This window comes from Dermacentor variabilis, chromosome 7 (assembly GCF_050947875.1).
Source record: "Dermacentor variabilis isolate Ectoservices chromosome 7, ASM5094787v1, whole genome shotgun sequence".
Taxonomy (NCBI): domain Eukaryota; kingdom Metazoa; phylum Arthropoda; class Arachnida; order Ixodida; family Ixodidae; genus Dermacentor; species Dermacentor variabilis.
Genome location: NC_134574.1, coordinates 56,368,325 through 56,384,564, shown reverse-complemented (window position 1 = coordinate 56,384,564; position 16,240 = coordinate 56,368,325). Strand labels below are relative to the sequence as shown.

Genomic DNA, 16,240 nt, shown 5'->3' with positions numbered 1-16,240 from the left:
AGTGGGCTTAGGCCAGGAAGACGCTTAGGGCAGAATACCCTCAGCGCTAACGCAGGGCATAGAGATTTTAATAGCACAGAACAAAATTTTATGGATAGCATTCCTACATGGTAAGGAAGCTTACAACAACATAAACTGGGAATTTCTGTGGAATGCGTACCTTCAAGCACGAAGGCATAATTGATTTCATGTAGCGGCTCAGAAAGATATATACGTATATTATGGATACAACGAAGTACAAATTAGATGGTAAAGCAGGAAAGACACAGAACAAGGGAAGTCACCGAGGACTGAAGCAAGGATTCCGTCTGTCTCCATAGCTGTGCACTCTTACGAGACATGCGGCTCAGAAGTCACATTTCTCTTTTCAAAAGTCTTTTCTTTATTTTGCTTGAAATATTACGCTTATAAATTATATTTTCGCGCGTAAACAAATTAATCCTTTTTTTTTTCAACCAAAAGTGTGCGAAAACAATTTTATTCGAGGCATGGTAGCTTTAGGGGGCTTCATTTTCTCATTGCGGCGCTATTGATGAGGCTCCCAACTACAAGTTTCGTCAAGATGGTGAGCTTTCCTCGAGTAACCATTAGCCCTGGCTGAGTCGACATCAGCTCACTTTCTACTCACGCGCACGGATATGCACGGATTACGACCGCATATCCTCCAAGAGCAACGCACTGCTGCTTCTGTCGGAGTGCGCTTTTGAGAGGGAGACCACGCAAGGGCTGTTCGCAACAAGCGGGCAATCACGTAGGCCATTTGGACTCATTCAGAAGAAAAAAAAAAGCATATTCGCGCTGGCATCCGTGTGTGACATTGAGATCCTGGATTGCGTCGTAGATGCCTGGCATTGCGCAATTCATGCCTTCCGAGTGCCGGAGCTAGATTGAGTCACGTCATCGTCCCCCCCCCACCCCGCCACCCTTTATTTCATGGCAGAGCTCCCCTCTCCACTTTTTTCTACTTTTCCGCTGCTACTGCTACTGTCGTCGTCGCCTTGAACGCCGCGTCGAGAGGTGGTTCGGAGCCTGCATATAAGTGGCAGGAGTGTGGCAGGGAGGCAAGGCAACGTGAGAAACTCATTTGGAATTTCGCACCGCATCGCATGTGCACAATGCGCCTTGGAACTCCCTGGGCGTTGCCACAATATCCTCATCACGGCTGCAGTTGTCCGTGAACCCCCGCAAAAGCATTGCAGGAACCGCAGCGCTTACCTTTCTGCTAACGCGCAACCGTGCGTACGGGAAGTAGATAGAATGTTAGAGAGAAGGTAGGGGAGAGCACGCAGAGAATATGTAGAACCGACGCAGTCACGAAACGAGTGAATGGCAGCCTTGCCACTTTTCGCTTGCAGTTCCCATTCAGGAAGGGGGGAGAGGGGGGCAGACGCACAAGAGGACGTGAGAAGCCAAGGAAACGTTAGACACGACAACCGTTGCGGACGAACTATGAATTTAAGTTCGATTCGCAGTACGGTACGTTTCTGCTATTTCACACTCGAAGCCGTACTAAAGCACCGAGGCGTCTATATAGGCGACACTGTAGGGAAGCGATCGCACGTCCAATCAACACTTATTTGCCCGTCCTGGCAGCGTTGCGGCTACAGCATTGCTTGAGGCCGCAGGTTCGATCCCCACCGCGGCTGCCGCATTTTGACGGGGGTGAAATAAAAAAAAAAAAACGCTCGTCTACTTAGCTTTAAGTGCTCGTTAATGCACCCCAAGAGGTGAAAATTAATCCGTAGTTCGCCACTGTACGGCGTGCCTCATAAGGCGATTGTGGTCTTTGCACGTAGGACTCCACAATTAAGGTTTATTACTTTTGCCACGATGCGCTGTGCCATGTGAGGCAATGAAAATGCTAACTTTCTCGTAGGTAATTAACAACAGCGCGCAGCAACGCCTCAAGCAAACACGTTTCTTTGTCGGTTATGTGTGTAACGCAGACTAACAGCAGTAGTGCACGCATGGTAACATTTGCCACCTACTCATCGCTCTCGTATTGCACTAAACGCTCAAGAAATTAAACATTCGCCGTTAACGTCACCCCTAATTATCTTTAGCAAGCAGCACAGAAAGCTTCGCTTACGTCGATTCCCATAGTGCTTGGGATGCGCCTGAATTTTTTTTTTTCGTTGTCGTCACATATGTCCACAGGTGCTGATTTCCACGAGAAAAATAAAAAAAACGCGAAAATTTCCCTCTAGCCGCATTTATTCCGAGTCTTTCACTGATGCACACACGTAACTTTTATAGGTAATGTCACCTCTTCGTCAGATGATCAAGTCAATCCAGTTGTTATGATCACGGCCACGCTGTATAACGTGAGCACCTTGCAAGCGTTCCAGTGCGGCTTTTGCTCCAACTGTGCGGCCGCAGAAGTCGGGAGGCGCGCGCAATTTTTAGCGGGCAGTTACGTATTGTACACGCAAGGTAAAGTGAATCGGAAGCATTATAATCGGGCGTGCTATAGTCTTACGATAGAAATTCATTCTGCGCTAAATGGAAACCCCAGCGAGATAGCCCACGACCGTACGCGAGGTTTCATATGCCGCGACGGGATGGTGCCTCGGGTGAGTTCGGGAGAGCTCCCCCATAGTGATCCTCCAGTTACTTTTCACGAAATCACAGCTCATTACAGAGGAATTAGGCAGAGTTTTCTCTTCCTCCTTCATATATCTCAACAGACCACAAGTTCGCACGCTCCGCATGCGCCAGATGGGGTCCTACCCGTCTAGGGTCTTTCTGAACATGCTTCACCCGGACATTGATACACTCTGCCCAGATTGTGGCACTGAATTTTGCTCATTAAGTCACATGCTCTGGCAGTACCCTGTGTTACTGGATATTAACCGAGAAGAAGACTGGACGAAGGCCATCACAGACCCGAAACAAGACGTCCAGCTTCTGGCTGTCCAGAGGGCCCGTGAACGAGCGGAGAGGCATGACCTCTCTGTTCCGACATGGGACTAGCCAACGGCTGGGTAGGGACCCACCTAGCAGGCCCCCTGCCTAGCTCCTCAAGACCCCAATAAAGTCGTTTACCACTACTACTATTAGGCTGCAAACTTGTTGATAAGCACTCCGGCGTACGCACTTCAGGAAGGTGTATTGCTGGGGGTCTACCAACTTACACTGGTAACTTACGTTGCCAACTTGCAAAATTTATGTTGGATGCATAAGGTAATAGAACTGAAACAGCGCAAAAAAAGAAAGAAATACGGGACACGGAACAGGGGCAAACACAACGCTGACTTGCAATTGAAAATTTATTTCGCTCGACGCAAAACATATACACGGAAGGAACGGGGCTACAAGGCAGGGAAGACAAGAAACAGCGACAACAGGGGGAGGGGGGACTCATAAAAGGCGTAGTATCATGAATTCTTCATCTTAACTAATTGGATATTTTTTGTTGACTAGTACGTCTAGTCTATTTCTAACTCATACAGCGTAAGTATAGTCATACACAGAAAACATCGGTGTTGGCGCGCTTTTCGGTGTCGCGTGTTGACGAAAAGTAGGCCGACAGCAAACGGCAACATGCGAGTAAATATACTAATCCTGCTCGCAGTATAACGTAAGCCTGCTCGTAGCCATTCCAGCGGTGAAGGAATAAACATGGAAGCAGTTTAGACGCCCCTCTGTTGGCGCTGGATGCTCGCGACCATGCATTTTGTATTTGCCACCAAAAGGCCCAGTGGAGACGACGACATATCGAAACCTGTGGGAGACCACTTGAATTATTGTTCGTGCTTAAAGCGAAAATTAGTTTCCTGAAGCTTTCTCAGTTTATAAACAATGCAACGTGATATTAGGCGCCGTATTTGCCATATTTTAACGGAAACACCTCAATGTTGAATATGCGGATAATCGTGCGGTAAAACTGAATTCTATTTTTTTAAAGTTCTGGACTTATTTGCGATCTTTGTACACTGCTACGGAATATATCTATGTAAGTACATTTCTTTTTGCGCGCAGTACAGGTACAGTGAGTTCTAGTACAGGTTGTGCGCGCTTGGCTGCCGTAAATCATAAACTTTTGCTAGGAAGCAGTTTTCCAAAAAAAATATCAAAAATAGATCAGTTTCATCATTTTCAATGGCCCATAAAGGTCTACGATCGCTAATTATAGACGAATGCATTATTTTGTGTAAGGCGTCTCTTCATTCTCTCCATTTCTGTTGCTCTCATAACGGAGGAACTGTTTTTTTATTACTTATTTTCTTTTTTTCTTTTTGGCAACGGCTTGATGACGCAAAGTTTGGTGCTTAAGACAATGTTCGTGAGGTGCTTACGTCTGCGAAAGCTTTTTTTTTTTTTGCGAAGAATGTTTAAATAAATGACTTTTTGTGTTATATTAAGAGGCCTCCTATTTCTTAAAATGAAATTGTAGGTGGTCGAGCTCTAAGGTTGGGACAGTTGGCCTGGAATGACCCTATACTGAAATTGATAGAATTGGCCAGGAAACATAAGAGCCGCCATATAGTATTTTACATAACTCGCTGCAAGGGATGACGACACAGGCTACGTTGCATTTCTTTCTCGATAAACCAGATAATTTGCATTGCCAAGTGTTTTCTTGAACGATCCGAAGCATGAAATGTGACGTTGCACAGCAATTTCTGCAAAAATAAAGTGGTTGGCACAAAATCTTATTGTTTCCTTTTTTTTTTGTATGTGGGAAATAGGCAGGTCGCGGTAAATGGTGTCAACATCGCACACAGCTCCGCCACGGTTCCCTTAGAGTAAATCAATTCGAAAGTGGTGCTTTTGCGGGCTGTAGCATGAGTCGCGGAATTCGATAGGAACGACATGGAAAAACACTCCTGTACTTCTGTTTAAATGCACGTTAAGGAACCCTAGGTGATGAGAACTGAACAGGGTGCTTCATAAGTTATATCGCCAAACGTAAAACGCCTGAATTTCCTTAATTAAAATAAAGGGTAGCTGCGTCATTCGGCTTTTTTCTAGGCACGTAAACGAAATAAATGATTCCCGAGTCTGATATTTCCGAGAAAACACATGTTACACTTATCTTGTATTTCATACCTAAATGTAATGCCGTTCTCAACTCTACGTCCGCTCAACTAAGCAGCCTCTATATTATAAATGGCTGCTTTCAGTTATCCGTAGCACTATTGTAAGGACAATGATGAAGCAATTGAAAGAACGGCATGTCTCACATACACGTAGAGATATTTGTGGATCTGCTGTGTACGTTGCAAAAGATAACTGTGATACCACATTGGGCGCCCAATTTTAGCGGGTTGCAGACAGGGTGAGACTGTAAAAAAAAAAAAAAAAGAAGACGTTTTCCTTGCCTGAATCAAGTTATCAGGTGTACAGGCTACCCCAAAACGGGGCGTTTATATTCAATGACAGCTAGAAACTTGTTCAGCCAGCAGAATCGATTAGCACACGTGCGTTAATTCTCTCAGGAACTGGTGCGCCTCTGCGCTACAGCCACGGCTCTCCAGCAGAACAATCATTCGGAATAAGAGTCCTAACTTCCGTCGGCCCCTCCCCTTCGAGACTTCAAAAGTGCCGTTATGTGTTACATTCGAATGGAAACGGCTATTCGATAATTTTTAATAGGGAATTCTGAAGTCTAATACGATCTGAATAGCGAATACCACTAGGCTAGACTATATGTTCCTACTTAATTTCGCCTGCTCGCACGTTGAAGGAGATCGCCAGACAAACCGCGCAGATTACATTACATAAAGACTTCCTGGTCTCCCCGATTCAGTCTGAGTACATAGGCAATATGTCTTTTCCTTAACCCTGTTGTTGATATTATTATTATTATTATTATTATTATTATTATTATCATTATTATTTTATTTACAATACAGCCAGTCTCATACCGAGACCATAGCAGGTGGACATATGATTATACATACAATGCATGTTTTATGTACCGAATGGTAAGAACATCAAAACATGTAAATGGAAATAGATCAAACAGATTCAATGGACACTTTTACAACACTAATAATATGAATAACAACGTCCGATAATTGCTTTAATTCTTTTTTTTTTCGGAAGGTCGATTGGTTCACGTGGGGCTGGTGCAGTTTTTAAAAGAAACAAGCATATTCGTGCCGCCCGGGAGTTCTCTTTTCAATAAGCGCCATTAGAATATTTGATAATTTTTCTCTTACATATATGTCGTAGATTTGTATGTCTGTCTACCCTTAGATTTACCTAGAAGTGCATTGGTCATCTGCCTCTCTTCGCGCCACGCACCTGGTATAGGGCACTATAATATTGTTTTCTTTGATCATTGTCCCTGATCAATATTCCATCAACAAGAAGCGCGCGTAAAATGAAGCGATATCAAGAAAATGTTCTTACGTAGCTTCATGTTGCATATAGGCGGTTTCGGTGCCAAAAAAATTACGTGTTACTTTTAGAAAGCAATGCTAAATATAGCACTTCACCTGGTTAAAGCTACAATTGGTACCGGGCGGCAAAGGCCGCGGGCGCACCAAAGCAAGTAAAACCATAAGATAAATTTTACTGCGTAAAGGACTTTCTGACTGACAGAACAGTAACGGTCAGTCTAGGGGGTAACGAGGAGAAAGGGATAGAGCTCAGCAATAAGGGGACACCGCAGAGCTCTGTGCTCTCACCCACTCTCTTTAACATAGTAAAGATGGGACTCCCGCACAAACTTAAGGACTTACAGGGTCTAGAACATACGATCTATGCGGACACATCACCCTATGGATAAATAGAGGCAGTGACGCCCACATAGAAGAAACGCTGCAAAAGGCCATCAGTAGCATTGAAGAACACTTAGAAAAAGCCGGAATTAAATGTTCAGCCATGAAGTCGGAGGCTCTCTTCATCAGTCCACAGAAAAGGCGAAAGAAAATCCCAAACCACGGGATAAAACTCACGGTTAATGGGGACGCGATTCCAAACGTAAAAGCTATACGAGTGCTAGGCATGCACATTCTGGACAATGAAAGAAATACGGAAACGATTAGAAAGCTTGCAATAAGCTTAAGCCAAACATGTCGACTCCTCAGAAGAATCACCAACAAGAAGGCAGGTATGAGGGAGGCTAACCTGCTAAGGATAGTACAGTCCTTCGCGATCAGCAAGATCACATACGCAACACCGTACCTTAAACTAACAAGAGCCGAGAAAAACAAAATAGAAATCCTCATTAGGAAAGGAGTTAAAACAGCCGTAAACCTGCCATTATGCTCATCTACGCAGAGGATACTAAACATGGGCATTTCAAACTCCCTAGAAGAGTTGATCGAAGCCACACTAGTCTCCCAGCAACAGAGACTAACGAGAAACAAAGGCTGTCTGAGAATTCTATAGAAACTAAGACACAAAACCCACAACAAAGTAAGAAACACCGAAGCCATTCCATCACAAATCAGAGACAGGATACGCATACCACCACTCCCGAAGAATATGCATCCCAGTGACCACCAGGATAAGAGGAAAGACAGGGTTAAAGCATTACAAAAATCACTAGATAAAAAGCAACGGGTGTTCTACACGGATGCAACAGAATATGAAAGCAGACCAGGTTTTGTCTCAGTGACGACACAGGCTAAAGGTGAGAACTCAAAGAGCTGCAGTACTCCGCAAAACAGAGTGGAGGTTGCAGAGGAGGTGGCCATAGCCCTAGCTTTGACTCAAAAAGGGGTCAAAATCATAGTGTCAGATTCTAAAACAGCTATAAGGAATTATACCGCAGGGAGAATCTCCAAAGAGGCGCTCAAAATATTGGAGAAAGGACCAATTCCAGAAGAATTAGTAAGCCTTACATGGACTCCTGCCCACGAAGGCTTGCCCGGCAACGAGAAAGCGCACGCATTGGCCCGAGAGCTTATTTACCGGTACACCAATGCAGCCTCTACAGCTAGGGAGAAGGCATAAACAAAAAAAGAAGGCATAAACACTTACAGCGAAATTCTCGATTATTATAGAATGGGAAGAAAAACACTGCCAGAGGCGCATAAGAAACTAAGTAAGCAAGAAGAGATAACATGGAGGCAACTCCAAGCAGGGGTGATCTGCAGCCCCTACATTCTGAAGAGATGACACGATAACATTGAGAACATGAATTGCAAACACTACGGGGCAAAGGCGGACATGATCCACATAATATGGACATGTCCTAGATACAATAAACCAGATAGGGATAGGCAATTCTGGGAGACTTTAATGACCAGCTCGAAGGAAGATGATCAAAGAAAAGTCATCCGCATGGCCCTGGACACAGCTGAGCTCCAAGGAGCATCAGCCAGCTGAAAAGGGAGGAGCAAGCCGAAGAGACAGGGAGACTCTTGACTCCTCGGGGCTCTTTTTGCGGGTGCAAATAAACGTTATTTCTCTCTCTCTCTCTCTACTGCAAAGACGTTATGCGAGAAAAAACCGGGCGTCCGTTGGTTGCACGTGCTAGCGAGCACGCGCAACCAACGCGTGCTCGCTAGCAGGCGACACACTTGACAACGACAGTAAAATTGAAGACGTCATGTTGTATAACCCAAGCCTCAAATATGTATACGTAGAAAAAAGGTGTCAACCTGAATTTGCGGTTGAAATAAAGCACCATTATAAGAGCGTACGCGCGAAATCGGTCTCAGCGGCCGCAGCGAAATTACGTTGAATATGCCACGAAGCGCGTCTCCGCCCCAATTTTTTTTCGCTCGCAGCGCCGTTGCACAATTTTTCCACACGCGGTGCCTCAGCGGGAGAGCGCCGTTCGTTTCACTCCAGGGTGGTAGTGCCCCGCTCGACCATTGTCTAGTACAGTGTAGCTACAATGTGCTAGAATATATATTCTAGCTCACTGTAGTGTAGCTTACGAAAGCCGTTGCCGTTACAAAAGCATAGCCGTTGAGGCATAGAGTTTCATACAATAGGAAACTATTCTTTGAGGTTTGTTTTTCTTACTGCGAGGAACCGGTCTCAGGTGACTGGAGTGTTGTATTGCTCTAAAAAGTGTCGACAAAAATATTTTGCACTTGTCGCTGCTCTGTATTTCAATATTTCTTGTCGCTGCTCTGCTCAATATTTGGAGCAAGGTACAATTTTATGATCCGCACCTTTCAATATGCCTAAAGGCGAATAGGCGGTGCACGAACCTACCCGAACCTACTCACCAACGATCTAAAAACGTTGCCCACTCACAGGGGTAGCGCCCTATGGATTTTAAATGCGAATTTTAAAGGCTATGTTTTTGCTGGTTGAAAGCGACGGAAGTGATTTTGAGAGTTGAAAATCCATCGTAGATGTCGGACATTGAACGTGTTAAAATCTCACGACCTACTCAGTAGGTCGTGTCAAATCTACGCCTCATATGGCAGCGCCGTCTGGAGTTAAGTTGTAAATCTTAAATATTATGCTTTAGCTAGTTGAATGCGTGAAAACAGTTTTGGAATTCAAAAATACTCCACACGTCTGGTTTTGGACATTACTCATGTTCGTATAAATTCACGCCCTAACGATCTATTTAGGTAACAAAATTGAATCTCGAAGGCCACGCTTTGGGTGACTGCATGCTCCAAAAGCGACTCAAAAGCCGAAAACATGTCATAGATACACGTCACATTTGCCTTTGTTTGCGTTCCTTGCAGTGAATGTGTTTTGAAACATGCTGGTTATGCTATTTTTAGTATCTACAGCACAGCACAGCATTGTCATCGAGGTCTATTCTCGGGCGTGCACCCTTGAAAGCGAGAACGCATAGACAGATTCAGTATTTTTTTTTGTGTGTGTGTGCTTGAGAAACCAGACAATAAATAGTGCCAAATGTTATACTGAACAATTTGAACTATGAAATACGATATTTATGCGAAATTTGAGCAAAACCAGAACAGGGGTAAGCTCCAATTCTTTTTCTCCACTATTTTAAGAGGAGCGAGCATACCTTGTATGTAATGAATATGTAATCGCCGGAAAGAATCGAAGCTGGAAAGTCTTGCTTGGCTCAGAGATTCTATGTTTACGAATAAAGTCTTCAGTGAACTGCAGGTTAAACATACCGGTTAAAGGGGTGGAGACATCAAAATTTTCGTTCATGCTTTTGTTGATTCAAACGTTGCGTCATGCTTCAGGGAGCACGATACACACAGCGGGATTCATATATATCCGATAAATAATTTAATAATAGCATTATTATACCGAGCGATTTCGGTTTCGGTTTCTGGGCTCCGGGGGATGCTATGACGTCACAGAGGAGGAAACGCAACATGGTTTGGTCACGTGGACCACAAAAAATAGTGACGTAAAACTATGCTGCGTCGTCTGCTCTCGCATACGCGTGCTCTGCCAGCAGAGGTCAACGACTGGCGATTCGAAGTGCATGTCGCGATGATTATAATTATTGCGAAGAGCAACAACAACGGTAAGAAAATATTGCGGCATGTGAGAGTCGGTGATTCATTCCGAAGCGCCGTAATTTAGCTTTTAAGTAAACCGGAAAAGGCCTAGCAACGATATCGGCGGCACCGAGCGATCAGAGGCGGTGAAGCTGCCGTCGGTGCCAGAGTGACCACTCCTCGGTCGCTGATTGACCGCTTCGCCGTACGGCTGCCGCACAAATGGATCCCGGGCCCGTCCTCTCTACGGCAAGGAAATCTCGCCGTTCGCGAGCAAAACCGCCGGCGCACGGGGGCCCGCGAACGGCAAACGGCGTGCGGCGAGTTTCCGTGCCGGTAACGTGGACGGGCCCTCACATTGAGAAAGGCCAAGCGAACGAGAGACCGCTCCGAGCTGCCGAACTATGCGACTATGCGAGGAGAGAAGCGGGCAACACGAACGCCGCATATCCTGCTGGTCCCTTTCGGAGTCGGCCGGCTAGTGTTACACTCAAACGTGTAAAGGCCCGTCCACACGGCAACTCGCCGCACGCAGTTTGCCGTTCGCGGGCCGCCGTGCGGCGTTCGTGTTGTCCACTTCTCTCCTCTTGTGTCCGTGCCTGCACGCCTTACCCCTTCTTTGCATTAAGAAAGGATTTCTGTATGCCTGTAGCTCGGTCATAGTGGAGGCTATGCTCGGTCGCTCGGCTCAGCAGGCTCCGTAATCGGCATTTCATCGCTACTCATCATACGTCACGTTTTTGTGCTAGTGTGCTATGACGTCAATATTTTCGTTCCTCCTCTGTGACGTAGTACCTGCCGCGCTAGCGATGGGTCTCGACTACGAGAAGGAGTCTTTAATGACTTTTTGGAGCTGAATTAAAATTATTTTGAAATGTTTGCAGCGTCCAATACCTCGTTCTGGGTGTCCTTGCATACAGAAGCAGCCTACAACATGCTTTTTATAGCCTCAAAATTTGGTGTCCCAACCCCTTTAACGAACGAAGGAGATGCCGTCGTAACCACTGTGATTTCACTTCGTTCAAAGAGTGCATGTGGGCTGTTGACCAAGACTCAGGTGATTCGGCGTTGTGTACGGAGTTTCATTTGGTATTGGTGTTGAAGACCTGCTCTCTTAACAATAAATCTTGCTGGAAAACTCGAGGGACAAAATAAATATTCACGCGTAAATACCAGAACCGAAAGCGAAACACTCTCGAGTTGTGCAGTGGCGCTGCGGATTATCACGTGACGTCGCGAGCTTCGTGAAGAAGCGCATGATCGCCGTAGCAGCGGAGGTGTAACCGTTCTTCGGAATTGGTTTCTTTAAATTCTGAGGGATTTGATATCGTCTTAGCAAGTAAAAGTCATGAGTGGCAAGGAGAGGATCGCCATCTTCCCTTCCCGTATGTGAGTAAATTTCTCGAACTTCTCAGCATTGTCGGTGGAGAGACGTCTCGGCGACCGTCGGCCGTTCGGAGCTTTAGTTTTGACAACAAACATGTTCTGCGGCTGTGAAGAGCGTTATTTCGCTTCCCGGAAATTAATTATGCTCTGTTTGATTTCTTACAGGGCAATGACCCTCATGAGGGGCAGGCTGAAGGGTGCTCAGAAGGGTCACAACCTTCTCAAGAAGAAAGCCGACGCTCTGCAAATGCGGTTCAGGGCGATACTGAAGAAAATCGTAGAGGTGCGTACAGGTGCCTGCATGGCTGATATTTCGCAGGTGCTTCTGACCTAATGTAACAGTGCAGTTGTGGTGCTAACGCAGTTGCTACAGCTGACCCATCTCGCCTACCGTAGCTTTTGCGAAATATCTCTGCACCCTTAATTACCACTGCCAGATATCGTAACCGTCGGAGCCTGGTTTAGCTTTTGCGGTACCGCTGCAGTTAGTATTCAGAACGGCTTTCATTGTGGCATTGTGCGTGATTTATTTTATCGAGCAGCTGGAAAATCCTTGTAGATGTGTGTGTATGTGAACGTCACTCAACACACCGCATAGCCACGTCAGTATATATATAGCTTCACTCGCAGCTACGAGGGAATGATACGTTATAGTACGGTTCATCCCGCTAATTTGATTGGTGTAGCTGCTTGCATGCCAATTTCTAGCCTTGCGGTAAACTTGTAAATAGAAATTTCCTTTGCCATTTCAGCAAAGCATGCTTAACACTTGTGCTCCTGGTGAAGTGCGCTGTGTCTAATATCATGTGCGAAGCAGTCGGTAGCCGATTGACTAACGTGGTGTTTTAGCTGCGGGCTGGAATGATGTTCTTCTTATCCACGTATGAATTGAGTTCAGTTAAGAATTGAACTAAGTGCCCAGAGAGCATCAAATCTGGTTTGCAAAGATATTGCGAGGCCACAGATGGGGCGGCGCTAGCGAATCAAAAAGCGCCCTTGCGGTTTCTTTGTATCAGAGAGGCCATCACCATAGCAATAAGCTACGCGATGGTGTGTTGACCTGTGATGTTTCTGCGCTATAAAAAGTGTAGCTTGATATATATATATATATATATATATATATATATATATATATATATATATATATATATATATATATATATATATATATATATATATAAAAGATTGCCCCAAAACTTTCAATGAAGTGCATTGATTCTCGACCAATATATCCCATTTTGCACCATTTTCACTACTACAAACACCCCATAATTGTCAGTAGCTTTGCAGCCCCATCATCACTAAAAAATTTGCTTTGTCATATCATTCGAATATCTTCATATTATGTGTTTCCTGTTGATACTTTTCAAGCTGCTTCCAGTCATTAATTTAGGCATTTCTCTTTGATGACAGAGTTTCTGGAACTTTGGAGAGAGGGCTCTGAAAAATAACTTTGACCAGAGATATGTAACCTTATATGCGTGATACCTTTCCCAAAGTGAACTTCACAAAATGTGCACCTTTAATTTCAGTCACAGATTTTTTAAGCGACAGTCTCGGCTATAAGAAAATAAATTGTGTAGTGTCGCAAGAATTTCTTATTTGAGTGCTAGGCTTTGTTTGTGATGATTTGATGTTTGCCTTTCCTTAGCCATTGTTGTGCATAACTAACTTGCCTGACTTCAGTTTCCGCGCTTGCGGACAACCTTTTCTTTCTTGCCTGTTCCGGTAGCCTAGTGGCTATGGCATTATGCTGCTGCGCTCAAGGTCGAGCGTTCGATCCTGGCCACAGTGGCCTCGATTCGATGAGACTGAAGTGCAAAAATGGTTGTGTGCTTACATTTAGGTGCATGTTAAAGAACCCTAGATGGTCAAAAGTAATCAGGAGTTCCCCGCTGTGCCATGCCTCATAATCATATTGTCAATTTGGGCATGTAAAATTCCAGAATTTTTAAAAATCTTTCCATCTGTGAAGGCAAAGTTATGGGGTCCTCTATTGCTTGGTGAGGCTGTCTGGGGAAGTGGAGTGGCGCTCTCAGTTTGTGTTGCATTACTTGTTCATATCTATGAAGACAACAAAAAGTTAAACCATTGCAAAGGTTGCACGCAATTTGCTTTGCCTACTTACGAAAGCTGTTCATTTTGATTTTTATAATAACCTTCCGAGAATGACTGATTGCAAAGTGAGCACACAATAATCAGCAGCACTCATGGATGACATTTCGCTTTTGAGGCTTTCTATAAAGCCAGTAATGATGTCACTGGTCGAAACTTGAGAAAGACCAAACAAAAAAATTATGTCAAGGTGTGTGTATCATCGTGGAAAACTTGACATTTTCACAGGATTAGTCAGTTTTTGAATATTCAGAGAAGAAACAAGGAATTATTACCCTAGTTTCTTTGAATCGGCGAAATTGGTACCTACAGTGGCATCCCAGCGGTATCCAGAAGGAAGCAAGGAATCCTACTGAACCTGAATTCCAATGAGCTTATAAGTTTTTTTGGTAGTAGTTCAAAATTGTAGGCTGGTGGTAACTTGGCAAACTATAAACTACCATTATTTTTTTTGCGTTGGAACCACCTATATGGAACCGGTTGAGGGAAACTTGGAAAAATCAGGTAATCTGAAAATGCCAACATAGTGGACACTTTACCTGTCTGTCCTGATTTCAAAATGTTGCATCTCTTTTTGAAGTACTGGAAAGTATTGGGAAAAAAAAATTATAGTCTGCCTTTGAAAATGGAAATAAAACTGTGGGATGATTTGTACTTGGCTTGCCATGTGTGCAGTTGGACTTCTGTAACTTTGCCTTCATAACTAGGAAATGTTTGTCCTTGAGTGTAATACATTTGCGCCATCTCCAGAGGGGACCATTCTTTTCTAACCTACCACATTAGCCTGTGGCTATGGTAGTGTGCTGCTGAACTCAAGGTCATTGTTTCAGTCTCGGCCATGGCGGTCACATGCTGATGGGGAGTGGAATGCAGAAACATTCGTGCACCGTGCGGTACATTTTAAAGAACTCCAGGGGATAAAATTAATCTGGAGTCCCTCACTACAGTCTGCCTCATAATTGGATCAGAGTTTCGGCTTGTAAAACTCCAGAACTTAATTTAATTAATATTATTCTCTACTCACCTGATACTGTTGTGGTTTTAACACCAGGCATTTTGGATATATTGAATGTGCTTCACATGAAGTTTTCACTCGGGCAGAAGCATTGTGCCTGTATTGTGCAATCTAGCATTGTGCTGTACTATACACAAATTCTGCAGTGATTATAATTTGTATTGCTTAAACACTGCCTGTACAAAAAAAAAAAAACAGCCTGTGATGTTATTAGATGTGCAAAGATGACATTATGAAATTCTTGAGCTTGATCAGCAAGACTAGGCCGATCAGTGTGCTTACAGAGAGAACCTCTTCAATCAGAAAAAAAAGGTTGTGTATTGCTTTCTGTCATCCAGGCATTGAACCACCACCCTGGAGACATTTGGAGCATAGTGGACCGATAGGCATGCTGCAAGAAAATGCTGCATCATCAAAAAGAAAATCTAAAAGCTTTCCATGCAGTTTGTCATGCATGCATTTTGTTTGCCTTTAATGGGCTGCAGCTGGTTCTCTGACAGCACAAGCATCACTGCAGCTAACGTCATTGCCAAGCCAAAACATGGCTATTTAAACCCAAAAACACTATCTCACATCAATGAAAAAAAGATAACTTGATTACCTTATTTCTAATCATAAAAAGTACATTTGTTCCAAAAAAGGAAAAATTATATTCTAGTTACAATTAAATGATATGGCATTTAATTTGTAATTAGTTTGCTAACGTATTTGCAAGTGAAACTTTGCTCCAAATGTCGGAAATAGTACTATGGCTTTTGCATCATTTCCTGCACTTAGGTAATCATTTCGAGCCATCAAACACAGCATATCAAATATGATGCACTGTATGTTGTGAACTTTCATGACTAGAAAAAAAAAAAGAGACTCGTTTGCTGACTTACGTAAATCTGAGCAACTCCTACATAAAAAGCAAGTAAAACTGTGTAAGGGAGTTCTAACACTCTGGAAGTCCTAATCTGCCGTGATTGATGACTATGGCGCTGGACTGCTAAGCTCGACTGTGTGGGATGAAATCCAGTCTGCCAAAACCGCATTTCTGTTGGGGCAAAATGGAGAAATTCTCATGTACCATCCATTAGGTGCACGCTAAAAACCCCAGGTAATCAAAATTTATCTGTAGTCAGCCACTAACAGTGCGCCTCATAATCAAATCGTAGTTTTGGTAGGTAAAAATGCGATTAAATTTTTTTGTGGAGTCCTAGGAGTTTGCTTTTGCCTCTGCCCAAAATCTACCCAAGACTTTGCAGGTGCTTCATTAGCCAACAAAGTGTAAGAATAGGGCTGAAGATTACTATGCAGAAGACAAAGGTGATGTTCAATAGCCTGGCAAGAGAACAAGAATTCATGATTGGGTGTCACCATCTTG

The 16,240-nt window shown here is 44.0% G+C and overlaps 1 protein-coding gene across 2 annotated transcripts in view; it reads left to right on the top strand.

Annotated features, from left to right (window-relative positions):
• The first annotated feature begins 11,589 nt into the window (after positions 1 to 11,589).
• LOC142587459 (V-type proton ATPase subunit D-like) overlaps positions 11,590 to 16,240 on the top strand; it is a 78,139-nt gene continuing 73,488 nt past the window's right edge. For both annotated transcript variants that reach the window (XM_075698497.1, XM_075698496.1), the window contains exons 1-2: positions 11,590 to 11,747; positions 11,910 to 12,027. In XM_075698497.1, the coding sequence (XP_075554612.1) occupies positions 11,707 to 11,747; positions 11,910 to 12,027 (159 nt within the window). In that variant the 5' untranslated portion in view covers positions 11,590 to 11,706. The remainder of the gene's footprint in view (positions 11,748 to 11,909; positions 12,028 to 16,240) is intronic.